Source organism: Scatophagus argus, chromosome 8 (genome assembly GCF_020382885.2).
Source record: "Scatophagus argus isolate fScaArg1 chromosome 8, fScaArg1.pri, whole genome shotgun sequence".
Classification (NCBI taxonomy): domain Eukaryota; kingdom Metazoa; phylum Chordata; class Actinopteri; family Scatophagidae; genus Scatophagus; species Scatophagus argus.
Genome location: NC_058500.1, coordinates 11,804,692 through 11,816,357, shown reverse-complemented (window position 1 = coordinate 11,816,357; position 11,666 = coordinate 11,804,692). Strand labels below are relative to the sequence as shown.

The following is an 11,666-nucleotide window of genomic DNA, read 5'->3' as shown; positions in this document are numbered from 1 at the left end:
ATTACAGCACACTGAGCTCAGACTTCAGAGGAATCAGCAAGGCTTTGATGTTGTTTGTTCTTAAAAAAAAATCTAACCTGTTTCTCCAATTTCACTTAAACCATTGACATTCAGTTGTCTTTCAAACATGCCTGTTATCTCAGGAGGTGTAAGTATCTTGTGTACGTAAGACATATAAAATCATATCAGATAAATAGAATTGCTCCATCTCTCCCTTCCATATAATCTACAGTAAACTATATAAAATAGTTTCCAAATATGAATAAGTGACTGATCAGTCATCTCAGCGTTAATCTTGCACTTTCTGTCTCACACATTGCAACATCTGACTTCTTCATCCACCCTTTGCCTCCCACTCACATTCCAGAGACAAAAGAAGGCCAGCTTGTTATAAAGACTCTCTGGGAATTTGAACGGGCGGCTAAATGTAACTTTACTAACTTCTTTTTTTATTATTAGTGGTTTACACTCACAGGTATGTGACAGGTTTTTCTAAACAGGTGACCTAAGTGGGAGGTGACTAAACCCACCTACTAGTATTAACGCACAAACATCACACAGACTGCTCTCTCTCTCTCTCTCTTTCTCTCTCTCTATCTCTCGCACACACACACACACACACACACACACACAAGCAGCAAATCTCCTGCCGTCACCAGCAGGAGGCGGAGTACTACTTGAAGGGGCAGAAGGTCCGTAGAGGAACCGGGCATGTTCAAACATATCCGCGCAGAGCAGCTTACCAACATCCACAGTGTGCTGTCATTGCGCACGGGCTGGAGCTGTACGCAGACATTGACAGTATTTGCATGGGCTGTTTTCTGACATGTCATAGCTCAGATCGATATGTTTTCACGAGGGCCACTTGACATCAACCTAGTAAGACGTGAGATGTGTATTTAATGGATTAGTCTTGAGACGCACCGCTGATTAAGACTTTCTAATAGTTTCGGCTCCGGTGTGAAGATTTCGGTTTAGCGTGGCCATGTCTCTCCCCGCCAAAGTGATGAGAGACGGGCTGCTGGAGAAGCGCAGCAGTGGGCTCCTCCAGCTGTGGAAGAAGAAGCGCTGTGTGCTCACCGAGGAAGGGCTGCGCCTACACAACTGCAAGGGCGGCGACGGCGATGCTCCGAGCTCGGCGTGGCGCTCTAAAGCCAAGGAGCTCCGCTTTGAGCGCATGGCCACGGTGGACTGTGTGGAGTACAAACGAGGTCTGGTGTACTTCACCGTGGTCATGGCTACTGGGAAGGAGATCGACTTTCGGTGTCCACAGGAAGGCACGTCATGGAACGCTGAGATCGCTTTGGCACTGGTGCGCTACAAGAACCTGCAGGCCGTGCAAACGGGACGGAACAGGCATCTGTGCACAACTCACCTGGGCAGCACTGGGGAGGATGAGGAGCTCTGATCTGATTAAAGTAAGCCTTCATTGGGTGGAGGTAAAATAGGCTGATGCTGTCAACTAAATTAAACCCATAGGTTAAAGGCGCTTCTATTTATATAGTTGTTTAGGATTGTATGTGAATTTATTGTGGGTTAGAAGACTGTGAGGCACCAAATCCTCCTATAGGTGGAATGTCTCAGGTTCACTTCCAGTACCAACTTTGTGTCACCAAGACTGACAGTGAAACCCAAGTCAAAGCATCTTCAAAACCTCAAGGGTTTTGGTGGAAGCTTCTCAACCATTTTGCCCTTGTGCCAAAAAGTCTCCATTTAGTGCAGTCGCTGACTTCTCTGATGATCTCCCCCTCTCTGGTTGAAGGGGTGTTAATAGTAACAAACTGGTGCAGTGATTGGTTGGAATGAAAACATCCAGACTCTTGGGGATGAGGTGGCAAGCGGCTGGGAGGCCCTCAAGCCTGAGGCTAAGCTCACGCTGAGGTTATTTACAAGAACGGCTTCAGTGTTTAGATGTTCCACTGTATGGTGAAAGTCATGTCAGTTTTTCCTTACTATGGTCATCGTCCTTTAATGCACCACACACAATGTAAACTCACTCTGGCTTGAGGACATAATTACGATGCAATGCAAGCTTCCAAAATAACATCTGCCTGCCTATCCCTCACTAGGCAGCCAAGTATTTTTAAACGCACACACACACACACACACACACACACACACACTTCACCCTTGTCTTATGTGTTTAAATGACATTAAGACAAATATTGGGGCGATGACAGTCATACATCTTTTCAGCCTATCCGCATTGAGGACTCAATCAGTGTTATCACATGACAACAGCGTCGTTTTCTCAAGGAGGTCACTAAAATCTCAAATACTCAGGAACTGAGTGTGTAAGTCTGAACTATGAGCTCACAGTCCAGGAATCCACAGTGATACTTCCTTAAGAGAGCTGCAGTAGTCAAGGGCCCAAATTAGCTTAGCAGCCATGGTAACAGTGTAATGTAACTCACTACAAATGCACTTAGACAACATCAGCTGCCCAAGTAACAACTGAATATTAAAAATCTTCTCGTCTTTTTCCAGCCTTTCTATTTCTCGGCAGTGAACCAATGAGAGTGGAGAAAGGGGTCACCAGATCTATTGGCTTGATTCTGTGGTGCGCAGCATGATGGGATGTACCGGATGGCGAATATGGACTGAGACCAAGAGTCATAGACACACTTCACGTCTTCCTACATGATCTTAATCACAATGTCATACAAGGCCTAGGAATCTACTGTACGCCTGGGTGAAAATGTCATGACCTCACTGCTCGAGGTCACTGTGGAGAGCGCTGCATAAGGAAAAGATGGACAGAATTATTTGGACAGAAACTGAGGAGCTGCAAAAGTGTGCCTTAATACTTTCTATTTTGGACACAAGTTTTTGTAACGCTTCTGAAACAGGAGTCACTTTGTTTCAACGCTCTTGCTTTTGATGGAAACACAGTGCCGTTTGACTGGCCTTGAAATCTTTTGTTATAGACTGAACAGATCTGCATGTTTTTCTGAAGCAGAACATAATAGAACTATTTTGCTCATATTCATTGCACATTTTAGTCAGTACATTTGCTAAAACCATGTACAGTATCACACCCTTAAGAAGATCAAATAAATCTTTGTCAGTTATCTTCAAGTGTTGGCGAATTTCCGTTGAGTTTCTGTTTTTGGACGATGGTTCAGCTCTCTACACTGGAACGTATAAAGTCTCGTGGATCAAAACGGTCAGCTGTAATTTATTTTAGGTTCAGACCATTAATTGCTAAGCTCATCTGTTTCCAGTTGTGGTGTAACCTTGCTGTTACAGCCTCTGGAAAACACACACACACCAGACTGCAGACACATAGACACACATGCTCACACACACACACACACACACACACTGTGGCATTGCTGTTCTGCTCTTGCGTGTGTGCTGAAGTCAGGGCACCTTTTGTAATGAACAGAGTGGAGGACTAATGAGAAGCACAGGGAGCCTGAGGCGTGTGCACGCAAACCCACACCCACACACATTCACCCACAGAAGCTTATGTGCATCACCAGCACGAAATTCAGCAGGGCCTCAGCATCAGCAGACTCTCCTTAGTGAGGCCTAGCATATACTGTTCATTCAAGCATCTTTTGTGTGTGTGTCAAGAATATAGCCTTCTGTGTGTGAGCTGTGTGCCACTGTGGTACTCAGTGCGGGTCAGGAATAAAGACCTGATTGTGTAGCGACTTCTCTTGTTACTGTGGAAAACCCCAAAGCTAGCCATATCGCATGAGTCAGCAAGAGACCAGGAGGACTGCAAGAACTGGAGACACCCAGTGAAGGGTCATTGGTGTGTGTCTGTGGGCAGGTGTGGATACATGGAATAATGTATGTGAAAGAGATCTGTGGAGAATGAGTGTGTGTGTATGCGCTCCTTGCACGTCCTTAAAGTGGAGTGTGTGTGCTCACACTGCTCAGTGGAATGCTCTGTCTAAACACCATAACGTCTGAGCAGCATATCTGCTTTTCTCAGCAGATAAACAGACACATACAGCAATTTCATAAACGTAGAGCAGGGGGCCAGTCTAGAGTTGAATAAATGTGTTGACACATGCTGATAGGGCATCATCTGATTAATTTATCAGTTCTGGTAGAAAGGAAAAGCCTGTGTGTGGATATTTCTTTGACAAGGGACTTAAGATTACTCTTTACAGTGTTTTACAAGACACATTTTTCTTCTCAGGCTTTATCAAATGGAGCTGCTGGCTGCTGTGTGAGCGCTAAACCTCTAGAGGTCTGTCTCTCTCCTGCTGAGCGAAGAGCACTTTTCTGTTCACTGTTGTTTGGCTAGTTGTGTGTGTGTGTGTGTGTGTGTGTGTGTGTGTGTGTGTGAGAGAGAGGAATCTCTGTGGTTTAGGCATCAAATATTTAGCAAGCCTTCATGTAGTCCAGTTTCCCATTTGCTTGTTTGAATAACATCATCTGTCAGATATATTTATGTGTGTATGCTTGTTATGCTTTTTTGATTATGTTGTTCTCAGTCCACTGTCACATACTTTACACCCTCCTAACTACATACTTTATAAACATACCATATCGCAGCATGAAAGGTGCCATACATTCTGTTCTGTTTCTGCTTAGGAATTTCCTCATTTGGCTTTAATGTAATGAGATTAAAGCAAAAGAAAATGGAAATAGAGACAAAAACGGAAATCTTGAGAAAGTGAACCCAGCAGAAGTTAAATAATAAATTTGCCTTTGCTGGGTAAATAAAGAACTGTTTTGTCAATAACTACAAATTTATACCAGTGGAATACCAGCAAAATGACATCATCGCAATTTGGCCACCACCTCAATGGGGCAATATCTTTGTAAACTTCACCGGTTTTATTTCACTGATGCTTTTATCCAAACTTACAAGAATGCTTTCAACCGTGTGGATATGAAGGGAAAGTTGCAAGAATCAAGCAAGTGCAGCAACATCATCAAATAAGCTGAACTGCTTAAAGCGCTACGTTTTGAAACAACACAAGCTAAATAGGAAAAACCCCAAAACCTCCCAAGGGGCTTCCTGCAATCATGTCTAGCATTTTGATCTGCTCTTTGAGGTTTAGATGTGGGTAAAAAAGGAGCGCACAGCCGTGCCAGCGGCTCTGAGAGGTTGTCCCTTGGGGACAGCATCGCACTGAGCTAAATGTTAATGTCAGCATGCTTGCACTTCCACGACAGTGTTAGTTACTAGCATAATGTTTGCTATGTTAACTATCTTAGTTTAGCTTATTAGTGTGCTAACATTTGTTAATTAGCACTAAACACAAAGTAAACAGCTGAGGTTGATGGGAATGTCAGTAGGATTAGTTGTACTTAGACACTGCTTGCGGCGTGTTTAGTTTTAACTTAGTTTTACAGGCATTTTGTCGGCCAAAGTACTGAAAGAAACAAAATTTTGACGTGATTGTGTACCACAAATGTCTGTAGGCTACAAAATTTTGCGCCAATCTGTTTATTAGATGTCAATATATTTCGCTTAATGGGAAAAAATAAAAACTTCATGGTGCATCTTCAACAAGAAAAGTCATGGGATCTCAAAGACAATAGGATTCATCCTCTGGCCGTCACAAATGTTTGTACAAAATTTCACGGCATTGCACCCAGTAATTGTTGAGATGTTAAAGTCTGGACCAAAGTGGTGGTCTGACAACTACAAATGCCATTTTTATTAAGTTTCATTTTCCTTCCCAGGCAATATTTGAGCAGTATAAACATTTAAACTCCTGCCTGCAGTTCATCCTCCTCCTGTGTCGTGCAAGTCCAAAGCTCCGTGCTCTAACTGCTGGCCTCTGGTATACAATGAATCTGCGAGAGACAAATGGACAGAGCGTGATTAGGCAGTAAGATAGATGGGGTTAACTATTAATAGCCTCCACTAACAAAGGAGAAAGAGAGAGAGGGACAATTGGGGGTGCAGATAAATAGAGGGACACCAAATTGTTGGCCTCATCTCTGATTTTTCCATCCTGCCACTGCTGTTGCCACATCTTTCTCCTGCTTCATACATTGGTAAGGTTCCTTCCTTCATGGTATGGTCTGTAAAGCTTTTCAGGTGTGGTGTTAGGCCTATTTCTTCCTTCTCTGCATATATGTTGCTGAAACTGAATGGATGGAAGTTTGAATAGATATGAATTTGTCTGGTAAAAGTATAGATTTGATGAAAATTTGCCTTGCAGACTTCATTCAAAATCTTCAAACAATTCTGAATCTAACACAATGGAAATGTAGTTGCCTTCAGACGGAGAAGTGCTGATGTCATGTATTTTAGGGGGATTTGTCTCCATTAGATAATGTCAGCCCACTAAACAAGAGTATGAGTAGAGCTGTAAAGGACTATAAAGTGCTAATTTCATTTTGTCAGAAGCCTGGTTTCCATCCTTGAGGCTATGGCTGCACCCAAACCTTAAATGTCTTAACATGCTACAGGCTGATCAATTGAAATAATACAAACCAGTCGGTTTAAATCTGTAGCCAAAGCACCTCTGTTCAAGTCTGAGGCTGACATGAATTTTCCAAAGCACTTTTGGCTGTTTTTTTGAATTGCCAAGTTGGCTGCATCACAGAGATTCATAAGCAACATGAGTTACAGGCGGTAAATCCCTGATCCAGACTGGGCACCCCAGAGCACAATCACCCTCCACAGCTGTCTATCAGATGTCCTCTGGTCTATTTGGGGAGAGAGACCACTCTAAATTCCTCTCCCTGAGATAATCCAGAAGAGAAAGATGGGGATGAGAGACGGGAGAGGTGGCTATCATTCTGGAATTTTCCTAATCCGCTGGAGCAGTTTGTAACCCCATCATGCTTGAGGGTCTTAGGTGTCGTCATTCTCAGCTAAAACTGAATAGTGAAATGGGAGAGAGACATAAGCATAGAAAGAGTCAGAGAAGGTGAGACAGAGAAGGTGTGAGTGCTGCAAATCGCTTGTTGATTTGATAAAAGGGCAAAAGGTCATAAGACAAAGGGAGAGGAGAGGGAACGGAATGACAGAAGTGCAAACCATGTTGTAGTGATGAGCTGAAAAGGCAGGCTGTGTGATTTAAAATGCAGTCTCCCTTTGCGATATTTTGCATTTGGTAGACTGTATTTCATTTTTCAAACCAGTCTACAGTGTGATGTAGTGGGAAATGTTTGATACACTAGTAGTAAAACTGCATCTCCATTGTATTGGGGTAGATAGCAGACTCAGCAGCAGAGACCTCAAAAACTTTTATATTTTTAATATTAGTCTTAAAGATGGATTTTTTTTTTTGTAACTTTTTGTAATGTTTACCCCCACTGCCCTGTTAGATGAACTTAAGTACCCTTTCATTGTGCCTGCTATTTATTTCAACCATTTATCAGATATGTTTAGCTAACTTCTTTAACTGTGTGTGAATTGCTTTTACCCAATTAAGTTTCCAAATGTTTGATTATACGATATACAACTACAGTTGGTTTTTCCATAATTTCTAGCTAACACTTCTTATCCATTACTTAGCCATCTATTTCAACTATTTATCTATTACTTCCCCATGTCTATTTTAACAGTCTACACAGCTTTCAGACAACTCACAACTGTTTATCCAATACTTTCAGCTATGCTTTGCTTTTTTGCTAACTCGTTTTAATGTTCGCTCACATGGGGCATTCAGATGTAACAGCTCACTCAATATGCAGATATTAATTTCATTTTTAAAACTACCATATATATATTTTCAAATGATTTTAGCCTTTCTACGTACTGATGAGCAACTCCCTCTGGGTTACAAGAGTCGCTCAGTCGCTAAAACGTGTGATTTGAGATGACATTTACAGGTTCTCTCTCTCTGTGAAGAAATCCAATTGTGTAAAACTATGATTTGTTTTTGCTTTTTGGAAAGTCCCGCAGTGTTAATGCAGTGAAAATGAAGGGATTTGACTTGTGAGCCATGCAGAGGCCACACCCTTATAAAGCATCATCTTCAAGTGTCAAGACAGAGTTAACAAACAGGAGGGTACAAGAGTGTGTGTAGAGTTTAGTATAATTGCCCTGCTGACAGCTTACATAGGTCTACAATGAAATGGACTCAACATACTGAGAGAGCGCTCAGTGGCAAGCTGATCTTGTCCTTCAAGAGCTGATGTATGAACACTGACAACTGTTTAGTGTTTGTTTGTGTGTGTGTGTTTCTAATCTCTTTTGTCTCTCCTCCAGTAAGATCTCATCAGCAGGATGCCTGAGCATGTGTGAGTGATCAACTTTTGTGTTCTTATTATAGACCATTTAGTCATTTACACATATAAACATGAACACAAAACAAATATTATTTGATCTTTACTAATTATCTTTGGTCTTTCGTTTCCTTTAAATCTTGTTTATTTTTCTTTTACAGGCCAGAGGTAATGCAATTTTTTATCACTGATCATTTGCAAAAGTATTCCCTGCTGCTAAAAAATATTCCACAGAAACATTTCAAATGATACTTTATGCTGCAAGTGAAGTTCTAACATTATAACCATGTTGGCAATGTCCTGAATTATTGTCCAGAGGAAACCAAAGATCTCAGCTTCGAGAAAGCTGATGCTCAAGGTAAGACAGCTCACCTCTAGTTTTTCTGCCTTGTGATAATGTAATACACGTGTTTGACCACAGGAGAGCAGCAGAGTTCATATATATTCTACTCATATTCCGTCCATGTAAACCTGATCATCCAGGGTCCGTACTGGAAGACCTGAACATTTCATCTTGCATGTAAATTTGATGTGTTGTATCAGATGAACTGCATCCTACTTTGTATTATATGTCACTTCACATTTTTGGCAGAGTCTGATGGTGGCGAAGGCCAAGGAGGAATTGGAACAGGAGATCTTGGTTAAAGAAGAGGAGAAACAGAAATATCTGTCTGAGAGAGCTCCTCCTCTCAACACCAGTGGCCTGAGCCTTGAGCAGCTACAGGTAACTGCTCCAAATTTCTCCCAAATCTCGCATGTTCCTCCCCTCTCTTCTGTCGCTCTGCTGGCCTGTCAGTAACCTAAAACCTGTTAAAGAGGCTGCATCTCCCCGTCCACCACAGGCAACTGTTGTCAACATTTTGTCACATTTTGCCAATCCTCCCAAGTAAAAGGATCTCAGGGCACTTAAAATTGTTTCTGTGAATGATGCTCTGGAACTTAAAGTTTTCCAGCTGCACAAATATGAAGTTGTTCCTGAAGGCGAGAACATGAATAATAACATGAGGTGTAAACTGCATTTTAAGTGATCAAAAAATACATGTTTTAACCTTCCTTAACTTACTTTTTTGTGTTTTTTTTTGTATAGGACCTCTGCAGAGAGCTCCATATCAAGATAGACGTGGTGGATGAGGAGAGATATGACATTGAAGCCAAAGTCATGCTCAATACACGTGAGGTATATATTATTACTCAGCCTATTTCAAAAAATCTATGGGCAGAACTATCATTATAAGAAATTCTTGAAGTACTTATAGTAATCACTGTTAAAATCTTCATCCCTGGTCCAGATTAAAGACCTGAACATCAAGGTGTTGGACCTCAGGGGGAAATTCAAGAGGCCTAACCTTCGACGTGTTCGTGTATCTGCTGACGCGATCCTTCGCTCTCTGCTGGGCTCCAAACACAAAGTCTCCATGGACCTCCGGGCCAACCTCAAGTCAGTCAAGAAAGAGGACACTGAGAAGGTGTGTGCAGAAGGACAAAAGATGCATGTACACACACAGAACACGATCAAACCAGCCCATGCAAGATATGTACCTTCCTCAAGGCAAGTGTACAAGGTGGTTACTGTGAGGTGTCAGATACTCACATTATGTTAGGGCCATTGAATGCCTTAAAAGTGTGCTTATGTGTGTGATTATGGGTGTGTTTGAGATACTAAGAAGGGTAGGCCAGCGCAGGCCAGCTGTGTGTGAGAGAAGGAACAGCACACAAGACAAAGATCCCATTGTACACAGAAGAGAAGCTTTTCTGACCGGTTCTGCTCACCGTGTGTGTGTGTGAGAGAGAGAGAATGTGTTTGCACATGTGCAGATTAGCAGGTGTTGTTGTATATCTGTGTGTGTGGATGTGTGTGTCTGTGAGTGTATTAGATGGTGTAAACCAGTTGTACTAGTATGGTTATACAGTATTCTCACAGGGGATTCCCAGGTGACATCATGGGTCTCAGAGGCTCAAAGACATTACAATAAAGATAATAGGATTTTTGTAAACCTGCCCTACTTCAGTCTCCTTTAAAAAGCACAACAAAGACTGTTCTTATTCTTTCATTTTATCTGTTGTACCAACTATCTGCTGTACACATATATACAGAAGAGGCCAGTTGAGGACAGTGACTGGAGGAAGAATGTGGAGGCCATGTCTGGGATGGAGGGAAGGAAGAAGATGTTCGATGCTGCGAAGGGTCCTGCCCAGTGAACCCAGAAGATTTCAGTCTAATGCTGTCATTCTCACGAACGCTCCTGAAATGACTCCCAAAAAGTTTTTCTCCACTTTCCTTAACAACCCATCTGTTTGCTGTTTGTTGACATGGTGTTAAATGTTACTTTATCTCTGTGTGATGTATTATTATTTGCATTGTTCTCATTACTGACATTTGCCCAACAATGTCAAAAATGCAACTTGTATCTCTGAAAGATAAATGTGGATAGTAGCTTAATCAGCAGGTCAGATGATATTATAGCTAACAGTGATGTGACCTGGTCGAATTAAACTGCACACACTGTAAGCATGATTTCTTCTTTTTGTGTGCACTTCATCAGCTAACAGATTTATATGAAAACTGACAATAAAACACACAAAATGTGTCTAATTTAATTGTGGGATTTTTATGTGCTGATGTGTGCTCTTACAATAGCTTTATTTAAATGAAAAACAACCTTCACCCACATTACAGGTAGGGTATATGTAATGTGAGTGCATGTATGTGACATACACAGCAAAGATATCAATGCTTCACCTTATAGATTATGATTTATGTGGATCCCTTTGGCAAGAGAACTATAAGCACTAAATCAGTCATGATTTTTCCTTTTCCAGATTGGAATCAAAGGCGACTTTTCAGTCATAGCCGCAAATGCACAAATAATTTACAATTGCACAGCCTTTTGTGCTTGTAGCTATGCTTGCAGTGAGGCTCTTGGGATGAAAATGTCAGTATATAGCTTGTGACCCTCCTCTCTTGTGAAGTCAGAAATGTCTGTTAACTGTTGAATAACAGTCCAATGGATTGCCAGGAAATTTTGCACAGATATTTTTATCCCAATAAGGATTAATTGCATTAACTTTGTTGATCCCCTGATTTTTCATTTGGATTATCATTCTCAGCTGTTCTTTGTATTTGGTGATGATCAGCAAATTTAAAGTGCCAAAGCAACGCCCAAAGAACTGCTAGCTTGTCTGGAGTCTCTTAATCTTTTTTTTTTTTTTTTTTTTTTTTTTTTTCAAGCACTGTAAAAAGAAACATATGGGCAAACATAAACCCAGACTCTCAGAAATGTTCTACAAAGATGCACTTCTACAATAGAGCACATTGCTGCTGATATGCTCCTGTGTGCCAGCTGTCCATGGCAGCATCCTATCTGCAGCTGTTAAACAACCTTCTTTAGCTGCTATCTGCTTTGCATGCGCATAAAACATGGTCTGAAAAGTTCTCTCTGATGGCACTTTAATCACTCTTGCCAAATCAAGTGGATGCAAAGAGCATGTCATCATATGTCACCAAATAT

The 11,666-nt window shown here is 41.5% G+C and overlaps 2 protein-coding genes across 3 annotated transcripts; both read left to right on the top strand.

Moving 5' to 3' along the window:
* The first annotated feature begins 649 nt into the window (after positions 1 to 649).
* phlda3 (pleckstrin homology-like domain, family A, member 3) lies at positions 650 to 3,089 on the top strand. Its single transcript, XM_046396156.1, has 2 exons — positions 650 to 1,418; positions 2,488 to 3,089. The coding sequence occupies exon 1, from the start codon at positions 986 to 988 to the stop codon at positions 1,406 to 1,408; it is 423 nt and encodes a 140-aa protein (XP_046252112.1). The 5' UTR covers positions 650 to 985; the 3' UTR covers positions 1,409 to 1,418; positions 2,488 to 3,089.
* A 1,319-nt stretch (positions 3,090 to 4,408) lies between these two features.
* tnni1a (troponin I type 1a (skeletal, slow)) lies at positions 4,409 to 10,755 on the top strand. 2 transcript variants are annotated; one of them, XM_046396155.1, is made up of 8 exons: positions 4,409 to 5,973; positions 8,141 to 8,172; positions 8,319 to 8,325; positions 8,474 to 8,515; positions 8,750 to 8,881; positions 9,245 to 9,334; positions 9,447 to 9,623; positions 10,255 to 10,755. In XM_046396155.1, exons 2-8 carry the CDS (start codon positions 8,159 to 8,161, stop codon positions 10,354 to 10,356), a joined length of 564 nt encoding a protein of 187 aa, XP_046252111.1. In that variant the 5' UTR covers positions 4,409 to 5,973; positions 8,141 to 8,158; the 3' UTR covers positions 10,357 to 10,755. The 2 variants fall into 2 exon arrangements, with proteins under 2 accessions (XP_046252111.1, XP_046252110.1); XM_046396154.1 differs by having other exon boundaries at positions 4,418 to 5,973; positions 10,252 to 10,755.
* Positions 10,756 to 11,666: the final 911 nt, after the last annotated feature.